This window comes from Bombyx mori, chromosome 22, assembly GCF_030269925.1.
Source record: "Bombyx mori chromosome 22, ASM3026992v2".
Classification (NCBI taxonomy): Eukaryota; Metazoa; Arthropoda; class Insecta; order Lepidoptera; family Bombycidae; genus Bombyx; species Bombyx mori.
Genome location: NC_085128.1, coordinates 4,404,573 through 4,423,837, shown reverse-complemented (window position 1 = coordinate 4,423,837; position 19,265 = coordinate 4,404,573). Strand labels below are relative to the sequence as shown.

The 19,265-nt window shown below is 34.1% G+C and overlaps 2 protein-coding genes across 2 annotated transcripts in view; one reads left to right on the top strand and one right to left on the bottom strand.

Annotated features, from left to right (window-relative positions):
* The first annotated feature begins 651 nt into the window (after positions 1-651).
* The window catches only part of LOC101746817 (calcium uniporter protein, mitochondrial), a 154,244-nt gene continuing 135,630 nt past the window's right edge, over positions 652-19,265 (top strand). Inside the window, exons 1-2 of the mRNA XM_004931932.5 lie at positions 652-848; positions 8,654-8,762. Of these exons, the coding sequence (XP_004931989.1) occupies positions 744-848; positions 8,654-8,762 (214 nt within the window). The 5' untranslated portion in view covers positions 652-743. The remainder of the gene's footprint in view (positions 849-8,653; positions 8,763-19,265) is intronic.
* The window catches only part of LOC110386198 (uncharacterized), a 107,220-nt gene continuing 98,306 nt past the window's right edge, over positions 10,352-19,265 (bottom strand). The window contains exons 2-3 of the mRNA XM_021351789.3: positions 15,483-16,226; positions 10,352-15,212 (exon numbers count right to left, since the gene is read on the bottom strand). Of these exons, the coding sequence (XP_021207464.2) occupies positions 10,598-15,212; positions 15,483-16,226 (5,359 nt within the window). The 3' untranslated portion in view covers positions 10,352-10,597. The remainder of the gene's footprint in view (positions 15,213-15,482; positions 16,227-19,265) is intronic.

The following is a 19,265-nucleotide window of genomic DNA, read 5'->3' as shown; positions in this document are numbered from 1 at the left end:
CCCTACCACCAGCCACAGTAGTTTGATTTTATACCATGTTATTATTTCATCGTGAAAGTCCTGAACGTCTGATGGATTCATATTTCTTCAGAAAAGTGAATTTGAGCACCAACAATTAAATTAGACCGTGACAACTTCGATATATTTAAACATAATCTTATTTAAGCCAAATAAATCCTTGTCGTTTCGTGGGATGAATAATTCCTGAATAATGAATAGCTTCGATACTTTCCTGCAAAACAATTAAACTTTCCAACACTTATTATCAGTGCTACCAATAAAAGCAACGGAAAGAAAAATATTGCGAATGGCGCGCAGTACAAACTCGAAATCTTAAAAGTGGATAGTTAGAATTCCAAATTTAAGTGAACATTTATTGTCTGCCCTATAACCTTCAGCTTATTTCTTTACCTATTAAGAACTATGTCAGATAAACTGAAAAAAGTTCTAATCGAATGATACAAAATAAAAATAAAAATACATATTTGTGAAATTAAATTTCATTACACTATATAAACAAACGAATCATGTAAATAAGTTTTGAATAAACCTAAACAGATAAATAATATGGAATAAATTCCTCTAGTATTTTACGTAATGTTGACAGCAAAATTCAGCAAATAGCCGGGTAAACTATTTTCGACGAGTCGCTACATTTCCCGCTTTGCAACGTCAGTGCGGTGGAGCCGGTGACCGGCGATACTTGGCTATAGATACCTACCCAATACTTACGTAGTGTAAAGATGGCGTCGTCGGTGTGTTTTTCTAGATGTCGTTTACTCGTTAAATTAGAAATAAATCGTAGTTTGTGTTTTTCACCAATATTTAGAGATCTATCAAATAGCAAAGTAAGTGTTCAATGTTTTAATGGCCTGACGATTTTAATTTGATCATTTAACGTTGCAATTTCGGAGAAAGATTTCGAATGCACGTGCATGTATGTATAGTTTATATTTCAAAACCAGCTGTCTAACTTTGTTTTATCGTTTGTATTTTTTCTGTCCTTGATAGATTATGAAGTTTATTATTTTAATTTCTCATCTTTTCACTTGATTTGCGTTGTTTTCAGTTATGGTTTGCTTTTCAATAAGAGGTAAATTTTACTAAGTATGTGTTAATTTAGATTGATGCTTTGTTTGATAAATACCCACGTACAAAATTTTACTTGGGTTAAATATGTTTACAAGTCGAAGATAGTTCAGATAGGTTTTTAATATTGGGGAAAAGAAAACACAGGCGTTCGTATCGGTTACGTTAATAATCGTACTTTAGATGCTAGTTTTTTGTACAATAAGTTATTTACATTCTCGGATAAATTAATATAAGAAGTACATGGAAAAATAATTAAGTTGAAGCTTAAAGCTCATTTTAATTTTGTTCTAATAGTTAAAAAGACGGTTTAGATATTGAAAGTGACCTACTCATATGTATGAATCATATAATTAATATATAGGTTAGTTTCTATAGTTTTATTTCTATAGAAAAAAGCGACATTTTGTTCACAGCAAGACGAGAAGTAAAAAAAATAGGCAATACCTGAGCACCTATCAGGAACGTAATCTTGCTTTACTAATAGGCAATGATAAGCAAGAAGAGTTAAATGAATTTGACGAATACACTAAAGTGCATTTAAAAAAAAATTGTATTATTAATTAGCTTTGTTTAATTGTTGCAAAAACTTATAAAAACCAAAATATACTTATATTAGTCTTAGGATTTCATTAGAGCCGTTACCAAATAAACATGTACACAAAACCCTCCAGCATTGTTTATCTTTTTATTGATAACGCCCAGTGTTTAATTTTTCGTTAAACGTGCACGCTGGCAGGTCACAAATTCTGATTACGTCATAATGCTTGTTAGAATGTGATAATGACGGTAAATAAGTCGAATTTGAATTTCCCGTTGCCGAAATTCTGTTAACAATGCAACCAAATCTGAGTTGAATTAGGTATTGTAATTTTTCAAATATTTTTGATGTCTAATATTTTACTTTTTTTTTATTGCTTTGATGGGTGGACGAGCTCACAGGCCACCTGGTGTTAAGTGGTTAATGGAGCCCATAGACATCTACAACGTAAATGCGCCACCCAACTTGAGATATAAGTTCAAAGGTTTCAGTATAGTTACAACGGCCCACCCTTCAAACCGAAACGCATTACTGCTTCACGGCAGAAATAGGCAGGGCGGTGGTACTTACCCGTGCGGACTCACAAGAGGTCCTACCACCAGTAAATTTTATTTATTAACCACACCATATGAACTGTATCCTACTTTGAGGAAGTAATTACAGGAAAATAAAAACAATTTGCATTGAAATATGTCACCTAGGTCAGATGCGGCGCAATCAATTCTAAGTTCATTGCTCTTTAGGTCGTCCCGTACCATTCTGGTTTAGGGATTAGTAAAAACCCAGTCTTTTGTGTGGTAATAGTATCGAAGTAAACTGGATAGCGTGTTTGTTTGTATTACCTACATTTAGAAAGAATTGCACGATATTGGTTTGAAAATTTCCTTATTGGCAGTGAAAGTAACATGAACATAAGATTACTTACGTCCCTTACAATTTTTAAAACGGATATCTATTAATTATAAAACTCAAAATATTTAGCAAATATAATAATATCTTTCGTATATTATTATTGAAGATTATGTATTGATGGAAAGATGATTCTACTTTGAATGAAGAGGTTTTCGAAACCTAAAAGGCTTACTACGAGGTCTAAGATGCTGCTCATCATTGTCACCTTTCAACCTCACCTAGTCTTGGTTGCAATATATGTAACTGCGTCTGCTCTCTAATCATCAATGGCGGCGATAATTCTAAATACATCGTCCTCAAATCTTAAAGGTAAACGTCTTATTCATTATGAAATGAATCACGTTCGATATCAAAACACAATTATATAGAATCAGACTCTAGTGTGTAAGTCGGATCGTTCGAATAAAAGTCATTATGCGACGTGATTCACAACAACGAGTACGATCTTGTAACGAATTATTGTAAGTGGAGACCAAAAGAATACATTTTCTAATTGCAAAAGTCGCGCCAAATGTGAAACTGGAACATTGTTATTGTGTCGACAAAAGAAGATAACTTGGTTGACCTTGTTCTGTAGACAGATGTACTTACATTATTTTTTCCTTACCGTTGCCCTCATTACTCAGCCTCTTTATTCATAGGCTTAAAATTGCCTATCGTGAAAGGTTTCGATATCCACCCCGTCAAGAGAAAGATAACATTATGGGTGTATTATTAAGGTAAAGTATATTCCGAGATAATTTGATATCTTAGACTCAAGAATTAACCACGAAAATGTTTTTTTATCATATTATTTATGTACCTACCTGCTTTGTTATTAATGATAGGATTTAAAAACCCACCTAACCTTTCGATTCCTAAGATTGTCAAGTAGCCCGTTGAGTTTCTTTCCGGATCTTCTCAGCGGGTCGCGATTCCGATCCTGTAGTAGATTCATTCGCGAAGCAGGTACTCTTGAGTTGTTAGGTCTCCCTTGGGGGCGCTCGGGTAGTTGTTAGTAAATCCCGCCCCTTGTGGCTGAGCCCTTACTCGCCCACCTGTCCTTGTGAAACTGGAAAGGTCTCAGGGCCACCAGTAAATGCTCAATCATAAAAAAAAAATTGTCAAGTGTTTGTTTTGTGACACATGGTGTAATTATTGTTGGTTTTGGTGTTTATGATGCGTAATCGCGATAAAATGCCATACCTTTCGATAGGCTTAGATAAATATATGGATTATGGTGTCGATGCGAGGACAAAACATCCAAAAATAGCAATCAATATCAACCTTTATCTAAAAACAGATTAGAGATCTGAACCAGGCTACAGATTATGCAGATTACAGAACTTCCAAATAGTAGTTGATATTTTTAGGTACACGTATTGATGACTTGATTGATGACAGTACTTATTTCTATCACACTAAGTAATGATGATATATTTATTGGATTTTTGTGATCACAAATCAGATTTTGAAATAGAATAATTCATTCATACGTCTAGAAAGCTTACGTTCTCCAATTTTGCTGGTGGTGTGACTTCTTATAAGTCTGCACGGATAGCTACCACCGCCCTGCTTGTTTCTGCCGTGAAGCAGTAATGCATTTCGGTGTGAAGGGCGGGGCAGCCGTTGTACTGTTAAAAGTAAGACCTTACAACTGGTTTCTCAAGGTGGGTGGCGACTTTACTTTGTAGATGTCTATGGGCTCCGGAAACCACTAAATACCAGGTGGGCCATGAGCTCGTCCGACCATCTAAGGAATAAAAAAGGTAGTTTTCCTGTGTGTGCAATAAATACATGAAATTTTCCTTATTTTTACAAACAGTTATTATGGAATACATACATAATTTATAAAGAAGAAGTTTATTACGAATTGATTCATTTGGTGCATACCTACCAAAAAAATAGTCAGTCATTCGTTCAATTGAATGGTTTGCGTTGTAAAATTAGGGTACTAAACTCTGCATTGTAATGCACAACGATGACAATATACATATAAACAAACATACATACAGACAAATCAAAATCAATAATTCACAATAACAACACAACCTACAAATAATTCATTAATTAGTAGAAAAATGATCGGTGTTCAAATTTTAAACCTCGTCTAGCCCTACTCCTATTTCTACTGACTACCCACTCATAAGCGCAATATAATATTATAGTATCCAAGGAGTTATAACATATAAATCAACGAGGAACAATGAAATAACGTAAATAAAAATGTGGGCGTGTAAGCCATTGGAACACGCACGGTACATACGTTCCATTCAAAACATACTTCGTTAGCGTCGCCTAATTAAACCATGATACAACAAATTTACTAATGGCCGAATAATTTCAATGCAAGCAAGGTTTCTGAACGTAAATAAAATCGGCCATGTGCGTGTCGCTGTCAGAGACGCCTGAATGATTTGAGTAATATTTAAAATATTTTTGTTTAAATGAAGTAACAAAAGCCACGCAAATGAGACTCGTTTTCGTTGTCAGAGATAAAGAAAAAAAAATGTGCCTGTTTTTTTATAATTGGATCGGGACTATTGCAACTCTGCAATTTTTAATGGATATTTGTTCATTTCGATAAGACGATTACATATATTGATATTATTTTTCTTATAAGACTTTATTATTACATTAAATACCTTATGGTTAAGATGCTGAAATCAATGGCTAAAAGACCTTATTTCACAAGTCAAAATGGAAGTATTTTCAATGAAAAAATATGATAAGAGAACAGAATGATTTTAACGCCCATTTTTCGCGATGAAATCATTTTGAATATTACATAAGGTCAATCCAAATTTATTACACTATTCATAGTGATGTTTAGAATATTATATAATATAATGTTAGACAATAATCTTTGTCTTTTTTAAAAACGACGAGTGTTTTGTGATAAATTTACGATAATTTAACGCAATATTTTTCAAATTAAAGTATGGCATAATCTAAAATATTTTTGTTACAATAATAAACTGTCTTTATACTGTGAATTAAAGGTATTTTGATTTCCAACCATTGTTTTCCTTTTCAGTGCCTATGTTAATAATGGTTTTGCTCATGACGCAAAAATTAAATGTTGGCTTCAGAGGTTTTTTTTAAATGGTTCATAACCTTTTTAAATTTGTACTAGAAAATATCTTACATCTCAAGAGCATGTTTGGTTTAAACTCATTGTCACCTAAAGCTTTACTTTGTCGCCTAAAGCCTCTTTGAAATTCTTTTTTAATTTTTTTTATCACTCTTTTCTTCTGCTGTCGATGGGCAGGCGTTTTCACGATTAATCTGGTGGTAACGGATTATCCGAGCCCATAGACATGATGGTCTGAATGCCGCTATCCACCATAATTTGAGATTGAGGCTTCAACTGCATTTAAGCATGATTCTTTTACGTCAGAAATAGGCGAACTCTACCCACAAAACGCTACAAGTACCCACTTAAGCTGAAAATACACGATAGTATCTACGGCTTTTGAAGAATGTTTCACCCAAAATGGACTCAAATAAAAACTCATTAGGAACTATCTAATCTCGTAATTTATATACACCACAGTGCAGTGAATAATCCAATATAATTCTTTGAACATTCCGTCTGAGTAATAACAACATACTTTAAGTTAGAGTCGGTTAAATATAAACGGACGCACATACATGGCTTTTTGGGTTTATGCTACGGAACCCTAAAACCTTTTTTAGGACCACAAAATACATTACCAGGATTTGCAAATGAAACTGTTAAAATTCACGTCACACAATTAATCTTTGATTCGCTTAAGACAGATAAGGAGAATAGTGAAATATCTAAGGTTGTTAGTATGCATAGCGGATTGGCAATTATCCACGGAATAGATAAATAAGGTTGGAATGGTAATGTAGGCGGGGCAAGCGTGCCACGGTTATGATTGTACAAACGTAACTCGACCGACTCAGTCATTCACCGCGCTTAGTGTGTTTCGGACTACTTGGGCCAACAGATCTCTGCTTTATAATGCCGTGTTGTGCAATTATAACGTGTAAAACGAAAAGTGAGACCTCAAGTATAGAGCGAGGAGGTATATCTTTCCATCGGTAAGTCGAAATTACCATTTAATTACAATATTATTTGTCTAAAACATAAAAATATACTGATCATTATGAAATTCCAAACATTAACAACATTATTGCCTCAAGTTATAAATAACATACATTGCGCGATGTGTACTCGCCCAATCAACGCAATGACCAAGTCCGCTTGCAATGAATTACATGCATTGCGTTCTCTCACTTCAATATTTGAAATTTCGGCCTTTGCCCTGATTGGCCCGACGCTAGTTCGATAGTGAGGTGACCTGTTAATGTTATGTTATACGGTTAAATAAAATCATCGACAGATTTCTCGACTTTACATTTGACATGGATAATTTTAGTATTTTTATATTTAATTAATGATACCTAATATAGTCTTAGTTAGACATATTTTGAGTAAATTAAATATTATTATTATTGAAATATTATCATTGAATTAATGTGAAGGTATAATATAAAGGGACATGTAGACCTTTGATTTATGGGTATTTACTATATTGTCTAAGACATATTAAAATCTAAGTAAAATGCTATTTGACTTATGCAATAAATTATAAATTTTAGGTTTCCTAAAGAACCTAACGCCAGGGAACAATGGATTAATGTGACAGGTATAGGAAACTGGATGCCGACAAAGACGAGTACTATTTACTCTAAACATTTTACGGAAAATGATTTTATCATAAAAAAATTAGGCTATAGGTACTTAAAACCAGGGGCAATCCCAACACAAAAAATTGTTCAGATTTATTCAAGTTCTTTGGTAAGTTCTTTGGTAATTGCGATAGTGCTCAGGTTAAATTTATAGTGGCTAAAGATAAGGGTGGCTTGTTATATGCGTCAAAAGATTTGATACAGATCTGTAAAATATCAGAATCTGTTATCAAAGTTTATACGGAAACCCTACGTAATATAAATAAAAAAATGTTAGTGACAAAAATTATGCGTAACTTTGTAGGTAGTGAAATATTTAAGAACATAATTTATCATCAAATTGGCCAATACCCTACAGCAGACCACGTCACAGACCTCACCAAAGCAATAATTGAAAAATATATTAACGTGAGATTACACTTTATTTTGAAAAATTCATTCGCAGTTAATAGTAAGCGCCAACTGCTAAATAAATACATTTTATTTCAGGGACAGTGATTATTTGTATTTAATAAAAGTAAAATAGTTTAAATATTTATTTCATGTTTCATTTTTCCTCAAACATTCATCAGATAATTTATCGATAAAGAATATCGACTTTATCAAGCACTAGCGTGTATGAACATTTTTATTGCCTTTTTGCATGTGTGAGTGTGTATGCCTACGGAAGTTTAGTGCTAGTCTGCGAACGAATATCTGCCCTGAGATTTATGTGTGGATGTTTTTGTTGTGTGCGAAATGATTGTAATCATAGTCTGCGTATGTGTTGAAATTAAAATAGTGGGGGTAAAGCGGCGACACTGGTCCTGATACAAATTTAGAGCAAAGGCCTTTCCAACCTTATTTATCTATTCCGTGCAATTATCGTTAGCGTGAGATTTTTGTTTTTTGAGAGCCACTGGAGTCTTTAAATATTCGAAAAATGTTTTAAAAAAATACCTGAAGACAAGTTAAAGAAATAGAATTGTTTCCAAGTTTTTTAAAAGTTGTAGTTTAGACAATTGAAATAAAAAGCTTCGAATTTGCAAATATTCGATTTTGATTTTTAGAAATCAAAGGTTCGTTTTATATTCGTAAAACTAAACTAAAGTAAAAACTAATTACACAACGCACGTATATACATTAGTGATATATATACATTAGTGAAACATGGTCAATCACCGATGTGACTATATATATCTAACTGTAGGAAAACATTGATTTCTTGAAATTGCTCGCGTGTTAGGTTTATCCGGAGTTCCCCGGATAATATCTGTTCCGAGCTTCATCACAATGGGATGAATGATTTGGGAACAAATTGAGGCCAAACACATGTAACCGACTTCATTATGTAAATAAAAAGATAAAGAATTAATCTTATGTTTTTGGTATCACTGATATTTATAATAAAGTATCATTCTTTCAATTTAGGAATCATGGTGTCGACGATGGCGACCTCCTCGCCGGACTTTCTTCACGACCGTATGCACACATGGATCAAAGAATGCGCCCACCAAAGTCGAACCAGTGCTATCTGAAGGTAAGAAAAACCGGATAAGTTCGTATAAAAATCGTACCTTGAGTGTTCCACTTTTCGAAAATGAGCCTAAGTACGAATTTTCATGTATTATGCGTGTGTGAGTGTGTATATATATACATGCATGCCGTATGTGTCTTGCAAAAACCGGTCATCGTTCTCGTCGAACACGTCGCTTGCGACGAAGGACTCGACAAGTAAATTAACTCACAGACACAGCCCACTGAGTTTCTCGCCGGATCTTCTCAGTGCGTCGCGTTTCCGATCCAGTGGTAGGTTCTGCGAAGCACGGCTCTTGCTAGGGTTCGTGCTAACAACGTCGTCAGGTTTGAGCCCCGTGAACTCACCTACTAGCTCGGCGAATCTAGAATAACCCCTCGAGGTTACTAGAATAGGTAGGAAAAATAAGAATGTGTCTCACAGTATAACTGTCGTAATTTACAGTAACTACTCACTCTTGACTCTTTGGAGGTGAAATCGTATTCTGCAATATCGTTGGATTTCCTTACATTCATGCACTTTTACAAAACTAGAGGCTGTGTATTCTTATTATAAGTTTACATCGAAAAACGAACACTTAAGTAGTAGAAAAAGGATCAAATCTAATTTTTGCTTTCTAGTGATGTCAGGAATAATTGGAATATTATATAAATGTCAGGAATATTAGCCGCCGCTAAAATTTTCGAAAGGATTAAAAAATATGACAAAAATGGATTATTGGAAGGACACGTAGATCACTTATCGAACTAAAAAAAGCTTAGACACCATATTTATATTGGATAATGTGTACGTATTTATTAAGATGATTCAAAACATAATTTATTTATCTTTTAACTCAAATAATGGTGAAATACAGTATTACAAACAGAATTTATAACATAGTGATTACATTACATACTGAGATGAATGCACATACACACAGAATACACAACATAAACCTACAGCCCATAAAAATAACATTCAAATTAAAATTAAATATTTATACTAAATAATTTAATATCAATATAATATATTTGAAACACTAGAACACAAAGTTTAAACATCGGGTAAATTGCGCTTTTAAATTCAAAGGAATTTGTTTTTAATTAAAAAGACGATCTGCGATCACAAGCAATTTAACCATTCAACATTTAATTTATTTAATGAAAACACGGAAATCAATTATGGTTAAAAAAAAACTATCTCGCGTACATTTTCCACGTAAGTAAGGGTCGTGTTTTATCTGCAAGTATAAGTTTATATATAAATATACCAATTTATTTTCAGAATTTCCATTTTTGCTACAAAACCTTACTTCTTACTAAATAACATGATTCTTATATAATAAATGTCTTATTTATATGGGGTTTATGAGTGACACATTAAGACTATTTCTTTTGATTGCGTTGACTGAGATGCTTATTCTTAAGCTTCAGTCATAATATTCTTATTATAACTTCCTTCCACCGTATTTGGTACAATAGGCGTTAATGGGCAAAACAGTTTCACAGTGTTTGGTACACAGACAGACAGAAAAACAGAGTGATCCTTTATGGATACCGTTTTTTTTTCTTCTTTTGAGAACGAAAACCTAAAAAACAAACACAAGAAGATAAACTGAATTACTTTATTATTGAAATATTACACAGAATTTAAAGACCATCACCAGTAAATCTATATTTTGAAATATGTGAGTAGTTCTTACGTTGTAGCTATCAACTAATAAACATAAACAGACAAGCTAATATTTACGGAGTTATTTACCTAGTAAGTAGTAATAGTAATAATTTAATAACTTTTCAATACAAACAGATCAAGATTTGCGCACCGCGAAAGCTTAAGCCTAAATTATTAAAACATTATTTTAACGACTTATTACTATTTAAACTATCGTAACACGTTTCTAAAACTTCGAATTCTTCAAAAACCATTTCTCCAAATTTAGTGGTTTTTTCTTTGTTCTTGTCTGAATTTTCGTTAACATAGTAATATTTTTTCTCGAAACTCTGTGGGTCCAATGATGTATCTGATGTCGATGTTTTGCAACTACCCACACTTTCGGTGTCTCTTTCACTTGATTCTTCTTTTTTGCTGAAGTTGACGATAACGGGTGCATCTTGAGAGGAATTATTTTCATTTTTCTTTGTATTCGTTGCATCATAAGGTTTAAATTCTTGTTTCTTTTTCAGAATTACTTTTGTTACTTCATTATTCTTATTGTCTACGGCAGAATTTGTCGTAGTTCTGCTGTAACTCTCTATCCTACATATTTTATTTTTTACCGAGTTCTCATTGTCACATACTAAGGGAGGATCTTCTTTAGAAAGTTGTTTTCTATATTTTAGTCTTGGGTCCTTGCATTCGTCAGTCCCTGTTAATTCAAGACGGCTACTACAACTATTCGACTTCACAAGCTTAAACTTGAATCCAGGAAATGAATCTGCTTTTTTATTTCTCTCCTCACTCAAATCTTCTAACGACGATTTAGATTTTTGTTTCTCTGTCACAACTTGAGTGTGTTTGCTTGCAACCAGACATGAACATGTGTCACCACGACATTTTGTCTGACATGAAAAGCAGTCTCGGTTACAGTTCTTCTGTAAACTCTTAATTTCATCCATGATTGCCTTCGTCATAGGACTCACACTCGTTTTCGAATTCACAACTTTACCACCATAATATGTTACCGATGTACCACATTCTCGTATTTTCTTTAATATGTCTGGACTCACGTACTGACTTTCGCAGCAAAAATCTTGGCTCATCGAATCACAAAGATATTCATCACTTGAACTATAAACATTGTCTTTTAATTGCTTCTGTGGAAATGGACTGTGACCATCTGTTTCATATTCGTTGTTAGAACTTAGATCTCCACTGGAAACTCCACTCGAAAGACTAGCATTATCCCATTTTTTACCACCATAGTTCGTATCTATTGTAAGTTGTCTGATCACTTTCTTTCTACCGCTATTTTTGTTATTTGCCTGCACATCTTCGCATAGATTTCTATAGGATGTTGCTCGTCTAGTTAGGCCAATTTCATCAACAAGTGGTGGGTCATGAGCCATCGGTGTTTTCATTTTTAAAGTGTCCTCGAACAAATTCCTCACCTTTTTCACAGTATCAGGATTAGGTAGTTCTTCTTCTATAATTTCTTTATTTACTCTGATGGGATGATAGAAGAAATGTCTTTTTATGGCGTTTTTGGCTTTATCTGTTTGTGAAATGTTATCTTCATTTCTCTTCAATAGAGTCGGAGGAATTTTACGCGTATCAGTGGCTTTTCTAGGAGCCGGTTCTATTTTTGTCCGCACTGGTTCAATTATAACAATATTATTGTTGACCAATAATTCTTGAAAACTGTAATCCTGAAGATATTGTAGTAGACCATCAAATTGAGCTTCTTTACGGTAATTCGCAATCATACTATTTTTAAATAATTCCGATTTCATTACTTTATAACGAACATGGTCGAAATCATCGCATTCTTTATCAAAACCCTTTGGTTTGATAAGGGTAGCTTGTGTTTTTTGATTTTGATTATCGTCACTGCTTAGTTCTACTATTTCAATTTCAGGCGTGTCTCTGTTTGAGTCTGTTTCGGAAATATTTGATGTAGTTTTTGGTTTCTCATAAATATTTGCATCAAATTCCTTCACAATTTTTTCTACAGGGGTTTCCTCTATTTCTGAATCGCTTTTTACTTTTTCAGTTTCTTCTTTCCATAGTTGTAATTTCGTTTGACTGATTTTTCGTATACTGTCAACAATTTTAACACTTTCCAAAGATTTTATGATACTTCCCACTGATAAATCCGATATAAATTTTTCCTTTTCTATTTCTCGACCTGTCTGAGAGTCTGTTACGCTGGTACGATTTAAATGATCTTCGATGACTTTGTCTTGTTCACTGATTTCCTTTAATTCCGGTGATTTGTCTATGAGCTTAGACCAATAATTTTTAACGGAATTAATCTTTTCTTGATATTCTATATCAGTTTTTATAGCGTCGCTTAGCTTAACGTCGCTTTCATTTTTACTGTCTTTATAGTCTTTGTACTCTGGGCTGGTATCCATCTTGATATCACTAGATGTAGCGTTTGTATCAGCGATTTTGTTCAAATTTGTCACTTTTTGCATTTTATTTCTGGAATCTACTACCTGGAGAACTTGCGGTCTCGTCATAGTTATTTGTTTTTCTTTTCTTTTTTCTTTATTTAAAGCGTTTACTAACAATTCTTCCTTTTTTTGAGTATCTTTTATTATTAGTTTAGGAGGTGGTTTATCGAATCTTTGCTGAACAAAAGCTAACTTTTCACAGGTTTCTTTTTTAAATGTTGGTATTGTAGTTTTGACAACTTTATTAAGTTTAATAGTTACGAAAGGGTCCTTAGATGTTCGAAGGCTAGATGTATCGATAAATTTGTCGTCACCTGTATGTTGAATTTCGTCAAAATTTTCAGAATGTTTCTCGTTGTTTGTTTGTAGCTCTTTTATAGAATGCGATAAAGTTTCTAAAGAATTTTGTTGAATTACTCGATCGATCGGTATCGATTGTTTATTATTATTGTTCAGGTCGTTTTTTACAGGCGGATCGATAACGATTGTTTGATGACCACTAAGTGGTAACAAAGCTATATTAGAGGCCGCTGAGGTCTTGAACGATTGCACGCGAGACAGCAGCGATTGCTTAATTAAATCTTCAGTTGAAGGTTTTATGAGTTCAGTGGTGAATTGTTTGTTCAAAGATTTCTCCACTGTTAGAGGACTAGGTATACGAATTGCTTCTTCTGGTGAAGGATCGCGCTGTCGAAGTGAATAATGTTTTTTGATGTTTGCTTTCTTTTTCTTGCCTTGAGACGACACGTTTATATTGTCATTCGATAGAGATTTTATTATGTTTACATCTGTTTTGTAATCAGAGTTAGTGTTTATTCTCAAACTTTCTGATTTTGTAATTAGTTTATTGTTCCTAATAGTACCTTCAATTTCATTTATTTCCCTTTCGTTTTGATGATTTTCACCACGAAAATAATTTAAATCTTTTTCGTCACCGTTAGAACTCTCAATTGTTCTGATTGATTTTAGGTCGTCTTCGAGTTTTGTAAAAGTTTCTATGAATGGTGGCTCCGAAAATCCAGGTAAATATATGCAATTACTAGTTTGTATTTTAGTTGTAGGGGGATTTTTAAATGATTTATTTAGTTGACCGTAATTTTCCGTAGTTTTCGATGATAATATTTCTTGAAAGTGGGTTTGCGCTACTTCATAAGTATTCTCGCTGGGTATGTCGTCTGGATCTTCTTCCCTTAATTGAGCATCAATTCTTTCTGATTTCCTTAAACACTTACTAATGTTGATGTCAGGTAATGAATAATATTGATTTTCTATCAAAGTAGTCACAAAAGGTTCTGTTGTGATATTTTTTGCTGTACAATGGCTCTTCGTAGAGTAAGTATCACCTTCGATGTATGTGCTGCTTACGTAAACTTCGTCGTTTTGTTTTGTAAGGATTTCGTTGAATAGGTTTTTGTTTTTATTTAAAAACGAATCTCTATGGATGTCCGCAAAGGTTTTTTTCTTACTTATTGTTGTGTATATTGGATCATTGGTATTGTTAGTTTCAGAATTGAAAGCTTGTGATGCGACTGAAACGTTTTCGTTGAATTGCGAATCACAAAATTCATCAATCTTCTCAGCCAAAGAATTGGCTAAATATTCTAATTTATGGGATTTATCTGATGAAGCTATAGAAATTGAAATGTACGACGTTACACTATCAGGAAGACTAGAAACAGTTCCGTCGTTTTCAGAAACTATAGATTGTACGTCATTTTCGGATTTTACTGTATGTAATCCTGCAGTTCCTTCGGGTACTACTAGAATTGTTGTGTCGTTCCTCTGGCTGCTTTGCGCCGAAAAATTATCGTAAGTGTCAGCTTTAGTCACGTTTGGAAATTCGTCGTTTTTATCTTTTTCGCTGCGTGTAAGACTGTCGTTAGTATAAGATTTTGGAGTGTTAATTTCTGATCGGTTTTTGTCTTCGTTATCACTGCAATGTTCGTCTGTGGTTACATAGAGTTCTTTACTTGGATTCGGTGATACAAGAGATCTTTCGGTTTCAGGTGAGCTATCTTTGTAATTTTGCCTATGTGCTTCAAAATTGTAGTGTTTCCTGACGTAATTTGAATCTAAACTATCAATTTCACTAGGATGACGCGAATTGCTTAGACTCTCTTGTGATTTATTTGTAACTTTAGATTCTTCATTTAAATTCGGCCAGCTCCCGCTAACCGACTGAGACCGTTGGCTGTCGTTACGAGAGACGGCGTCTTCTTTTTCAGTTGTACAGTCTTTTTGTTCGGGACTTTTTCTGTGTGCATTTATATCGCCAAAACAAGAAGCGGTACTGTCAATGTAGATACTTTCCAGAACTTCTTCTTTTTTTTGGTATTTAGCACGACCGATCAACCTGAAATTAGTGAAAGAATCGTAATTAAGCGTCACTATGGCAATGCCTTTAATTTGTTCAAGACGAGGCACATTTCTCAAAAATTAGGCCGGTACCTAAGGTGTTGGATTCATAATACGAACTTTTGGAAAAATAAATAATATTGTTAAAAATAAATATTATAGATAAATAATGTCTCGAAAGGAAATAATTTGGGATGAACATCAAAATAAAATTCCTTTCTTATCATAAATCAAGGCCATTGCTCAATATGTAAAAGATAAAACTCACCTGTCTTTGAAGCAGGGCTTTTCAAATAAACGGGCGCGAGGAATGAGTTGTGACCTCTTACTTTTGCCGTGATTTTGGATTTGAAGGTCGGTGAAGGTTTCTTCTCTGATCACAGCTAAACTTCGACTGCGTCTTAAATTCGATCCTTCCGGTTCTTTATGCTTGCACAGTCTTCCGTAACTATTACAGAATTCGGAATCAGAATTAGCAAACCTTTTTTGCAAGAGTTCTTCGGCTGCCTTTGATCTTGTTAGATGCTGATAAAATTCGTCCTGTGGCAACTGTAAAGGAAGCTTGTAGTATTCAGCAAGCTTACTTTGATACTTTTCGCTCTTTGTTTTGGTATTGCTTTCTTCTTTTTCTTTGCCCTTTGAGAGTTTTCTTTTTTTGGGGCGTGCCTCTTGACTCTTCTTTGAATCCAAAGAATTACGCGGCTTATCAAACTCTAATGTTTCAGCAGGATTTTCAAAATATTGTATGTCACCAACGGTGTTCGCCGCGGTCTTGTGCTCGTCCTGACCCGATTTCCTTTCGACAAGTTCTCGAAGACGGCTTCTTGTGGAGCTGGAGTTAGATGTAACGCTTTCCGGCCGTTTGTTTGATTCTACAGATCGTCTGAATAGGCTTGTCTTGATCGATCCGAAGTCGCCTTCGTCTTGACAAGAAGCCGTTGAGTAATTCTGCGCTCTTATACGGTCAACGTGATTCTGGCTAGAATACGACGCGACCGAGTCCACCGAGTGCCTGTAACGTAAGATGGTTCAGATTAGATTAAGACTGCTAGATAATGATGTTTGCATTAGATAAGTTGTTTTTGGTGTGCCGGATTTGACTCATCAGCTGAGAGTACACACACACACCTATAAATATGAAGTATTTATGTAAATATTTGCTTATTCATGGTCTGTATTAAATCTTAAAGGGTAAATTTCCCAATCTATAATCATCCGAGGCCCAGTAACTGTGGTTGGTTTATGTTACTATAATTAATGGGAAATAATTATTTTTAGTACACCTTTTATTATTTTTTAACGGCTTAATCGTGGTAGTTGTGTATAATAATATTGAAACAATATTTCGATTAACATTAAAATTGGTCAAATATGTACATTTCTTGTAGGTAAACGATTCATATATTCAATTCGTATACAAACTGTTAACAATACTTTCTGTTTTAATATATACGATATTAAAATCTATATGTATAAAGATGGATCCCTATTTCCCTTGGTCATTGCATCATGCGTGAAGGACTGGACCGATTTCGATAATTCTCTGTTTAATGTGTTTGTTATTATGAAGAGAAGGATCATAGGGAAGAAAAAATTAAGAAAATTGCGCGAAAAATTAAGCTTACTTAATCACCATATTAAATTTTCTAATGCAACCTTATGACGTTTGACATAACATTGATAGAATACTTGCTTCAAAAATCGTCAAAGAGAATGCTTTGGTTGGAGTTGTATTGATAAAATGCATAAGAGGATATAAAAAATCTGAATTTAACAGTTCACAGCATATCGTTGCTATTCGATCAATGAACATTGTGTGTGCTATATTGCAAGGCATTTAAAGAATTTGAAGTTGATGAAAGATTTTGAAGTCGTCGTGGCCTAAAGGATAAGACGTCCGGTGCATTCGTGTTGAGCGATGCACCAGTGTTCGAATCTCAGGTACCAATTTTTCTAATGAAATATGTACTCAACAAATGTTCACGATTTACTTCCACAGTGAAGGAATAACATCCCGTAATAAAAATCAAACCCGTAAAATTATAATTTGCGTAATTACTGGTGGTAGGACCTCTTGTGAGTCCGCGCGGGTAGGTACCACCGCCCTGCCTATTTCTGCCGTGAAGCAGTAATAATGCGTTTAGGTTTGAAGGGCGGGGCAGCCGTTGTAACTATACTGAGACCTTGGAACTTATATCTCAAGGTGGGTGGCGCATTTACGTTGTAGATGTCTATGGGCTCCGGTAACCACTTAACACCAGGTGGGCTGTGAGCTCGTCCAACCACCTAAGCAATAAATAAATAAAAATCATTAAAAATGAAGCTCCTGGATTGTGTTGTGCGAGCGGTCAAGTCAATTTGACGCAATTGGCACCGTCACCAGAGCCACTACATTTATTGGTTACCGGAAATGGGCCAGATTCTAAACATTTTTTTGACTCAAAACGAGCAATACACAACTCTAACAAAATACTTTCAAATGTTCAAAATCATTTGGAGCAACAGAAGTTATTCAAGAAAATTTTATGTCAACTTTCAAGGTAAAACAGTGAACTTTTACTAACACATGTCTGATGCAAAATACGTTGACAGGCTTCAATTGACATGGTGTATCAATTAAAAGGGCGTAAAGTACTTTTGTAGCTCTATGCATTGCCAGAAGCAACCAGAAGTGAGTATGTTTAAAAAAGTTGATAGTTGAATAGCAGTCCTCACGAAAGTATTTTGAGAGTCACGTGGTAAAGTCTCAGGGTGGTACTACAAACGGTTTGCTATAGAATATTCTATATTTCAGTTCAGATTTGTACATATAAAGGAAAATTCAATAAAATCAATAATAAATTATGGTCCCCGAAGCGAAGCGAGGTTGGGTCGCTAGTAAACTAGTAAATATACAAAGCGAGTAAAAAAAGGAGAGCCAAGACGAGAATATAAAACAGCTGTCTTTTTAATAATTTTTTGTTCGTGTGTCTGTTTGCTTATTGCCCCGTGTATATGCGGATTTTCATGTAATGTTCATAAGTTTCATTCAAATCGGATTTCGCAAAATAGTGTCGTAATTTCAATAATTATAGAGTTGAATGTTATATATACTTGTATTATTTTAAAAGTTACATAGTAAATAATAATCATATTAATACGAAGGTAAGTCTTTCTGTCTGTTTTCACGTCTAAACTATTAAATCGGCATTTTACGAAATTCTATATAGAAATTGCTTGAAACTTGAGAGATAAAATTATGAATAAATAATTGGACATAATCACATGTGAGATCATACATGGCCCGAAACTAGGATTCCCTTAGGAAATATTTTTATAGAAAAATGGAGGGTAGTTTTACAATATTCAAATCTGAATAATACCTTCGTCGTTCATACAAACGAAAATTGTTAAGTATTAGAATACATATGAAATGAAACGTAACTAAGTCCTGATCAAGGCATCAGGGAACCAGAGATGTTCATAGATACTTATATTATATGTTCAAATATAAACAAATATAGAAATTAAACACTCAGAGACAGACTTGTTCTATACACGTAACTTTCTGGAGGGAATCGAACTCACAACCTTCGGCCCATCAGTCAAGAGTGCTGCTGTGCCACCGACAACCATAACAATCATAAACTCCATTTCATCCCACTGCTGAGAAAGAGTCTCCACCCACGCCAAATAAAAACGAAAATATAGTCGTTTAATAATCTAAAAGTAATCTAAATATATATATTTTTATTACATCAAAAGTTTATGAACCGTACTGATTATCGAAACGTAGGGGGGCGAACAATATTGGCTTCCTGCCAGCAATTGGCGTTGACAACGACCTCGCATATACCTTAAGCGATTATTCTAAAGCAATAATAACGTAGTAGTTGTTTAGATTATTTTTGGGCAGGTGCACCTGATATATTTAACATTCTCGAGGATCGTAGGTTTCACACTGAACAACTTTACATATCTATTTTATATAAAAAATTAAAGGTTACATTACATCATAATTACTTCAATGAGTAATGTGCGATACCGTTACATTTTGATAAACATATATTTA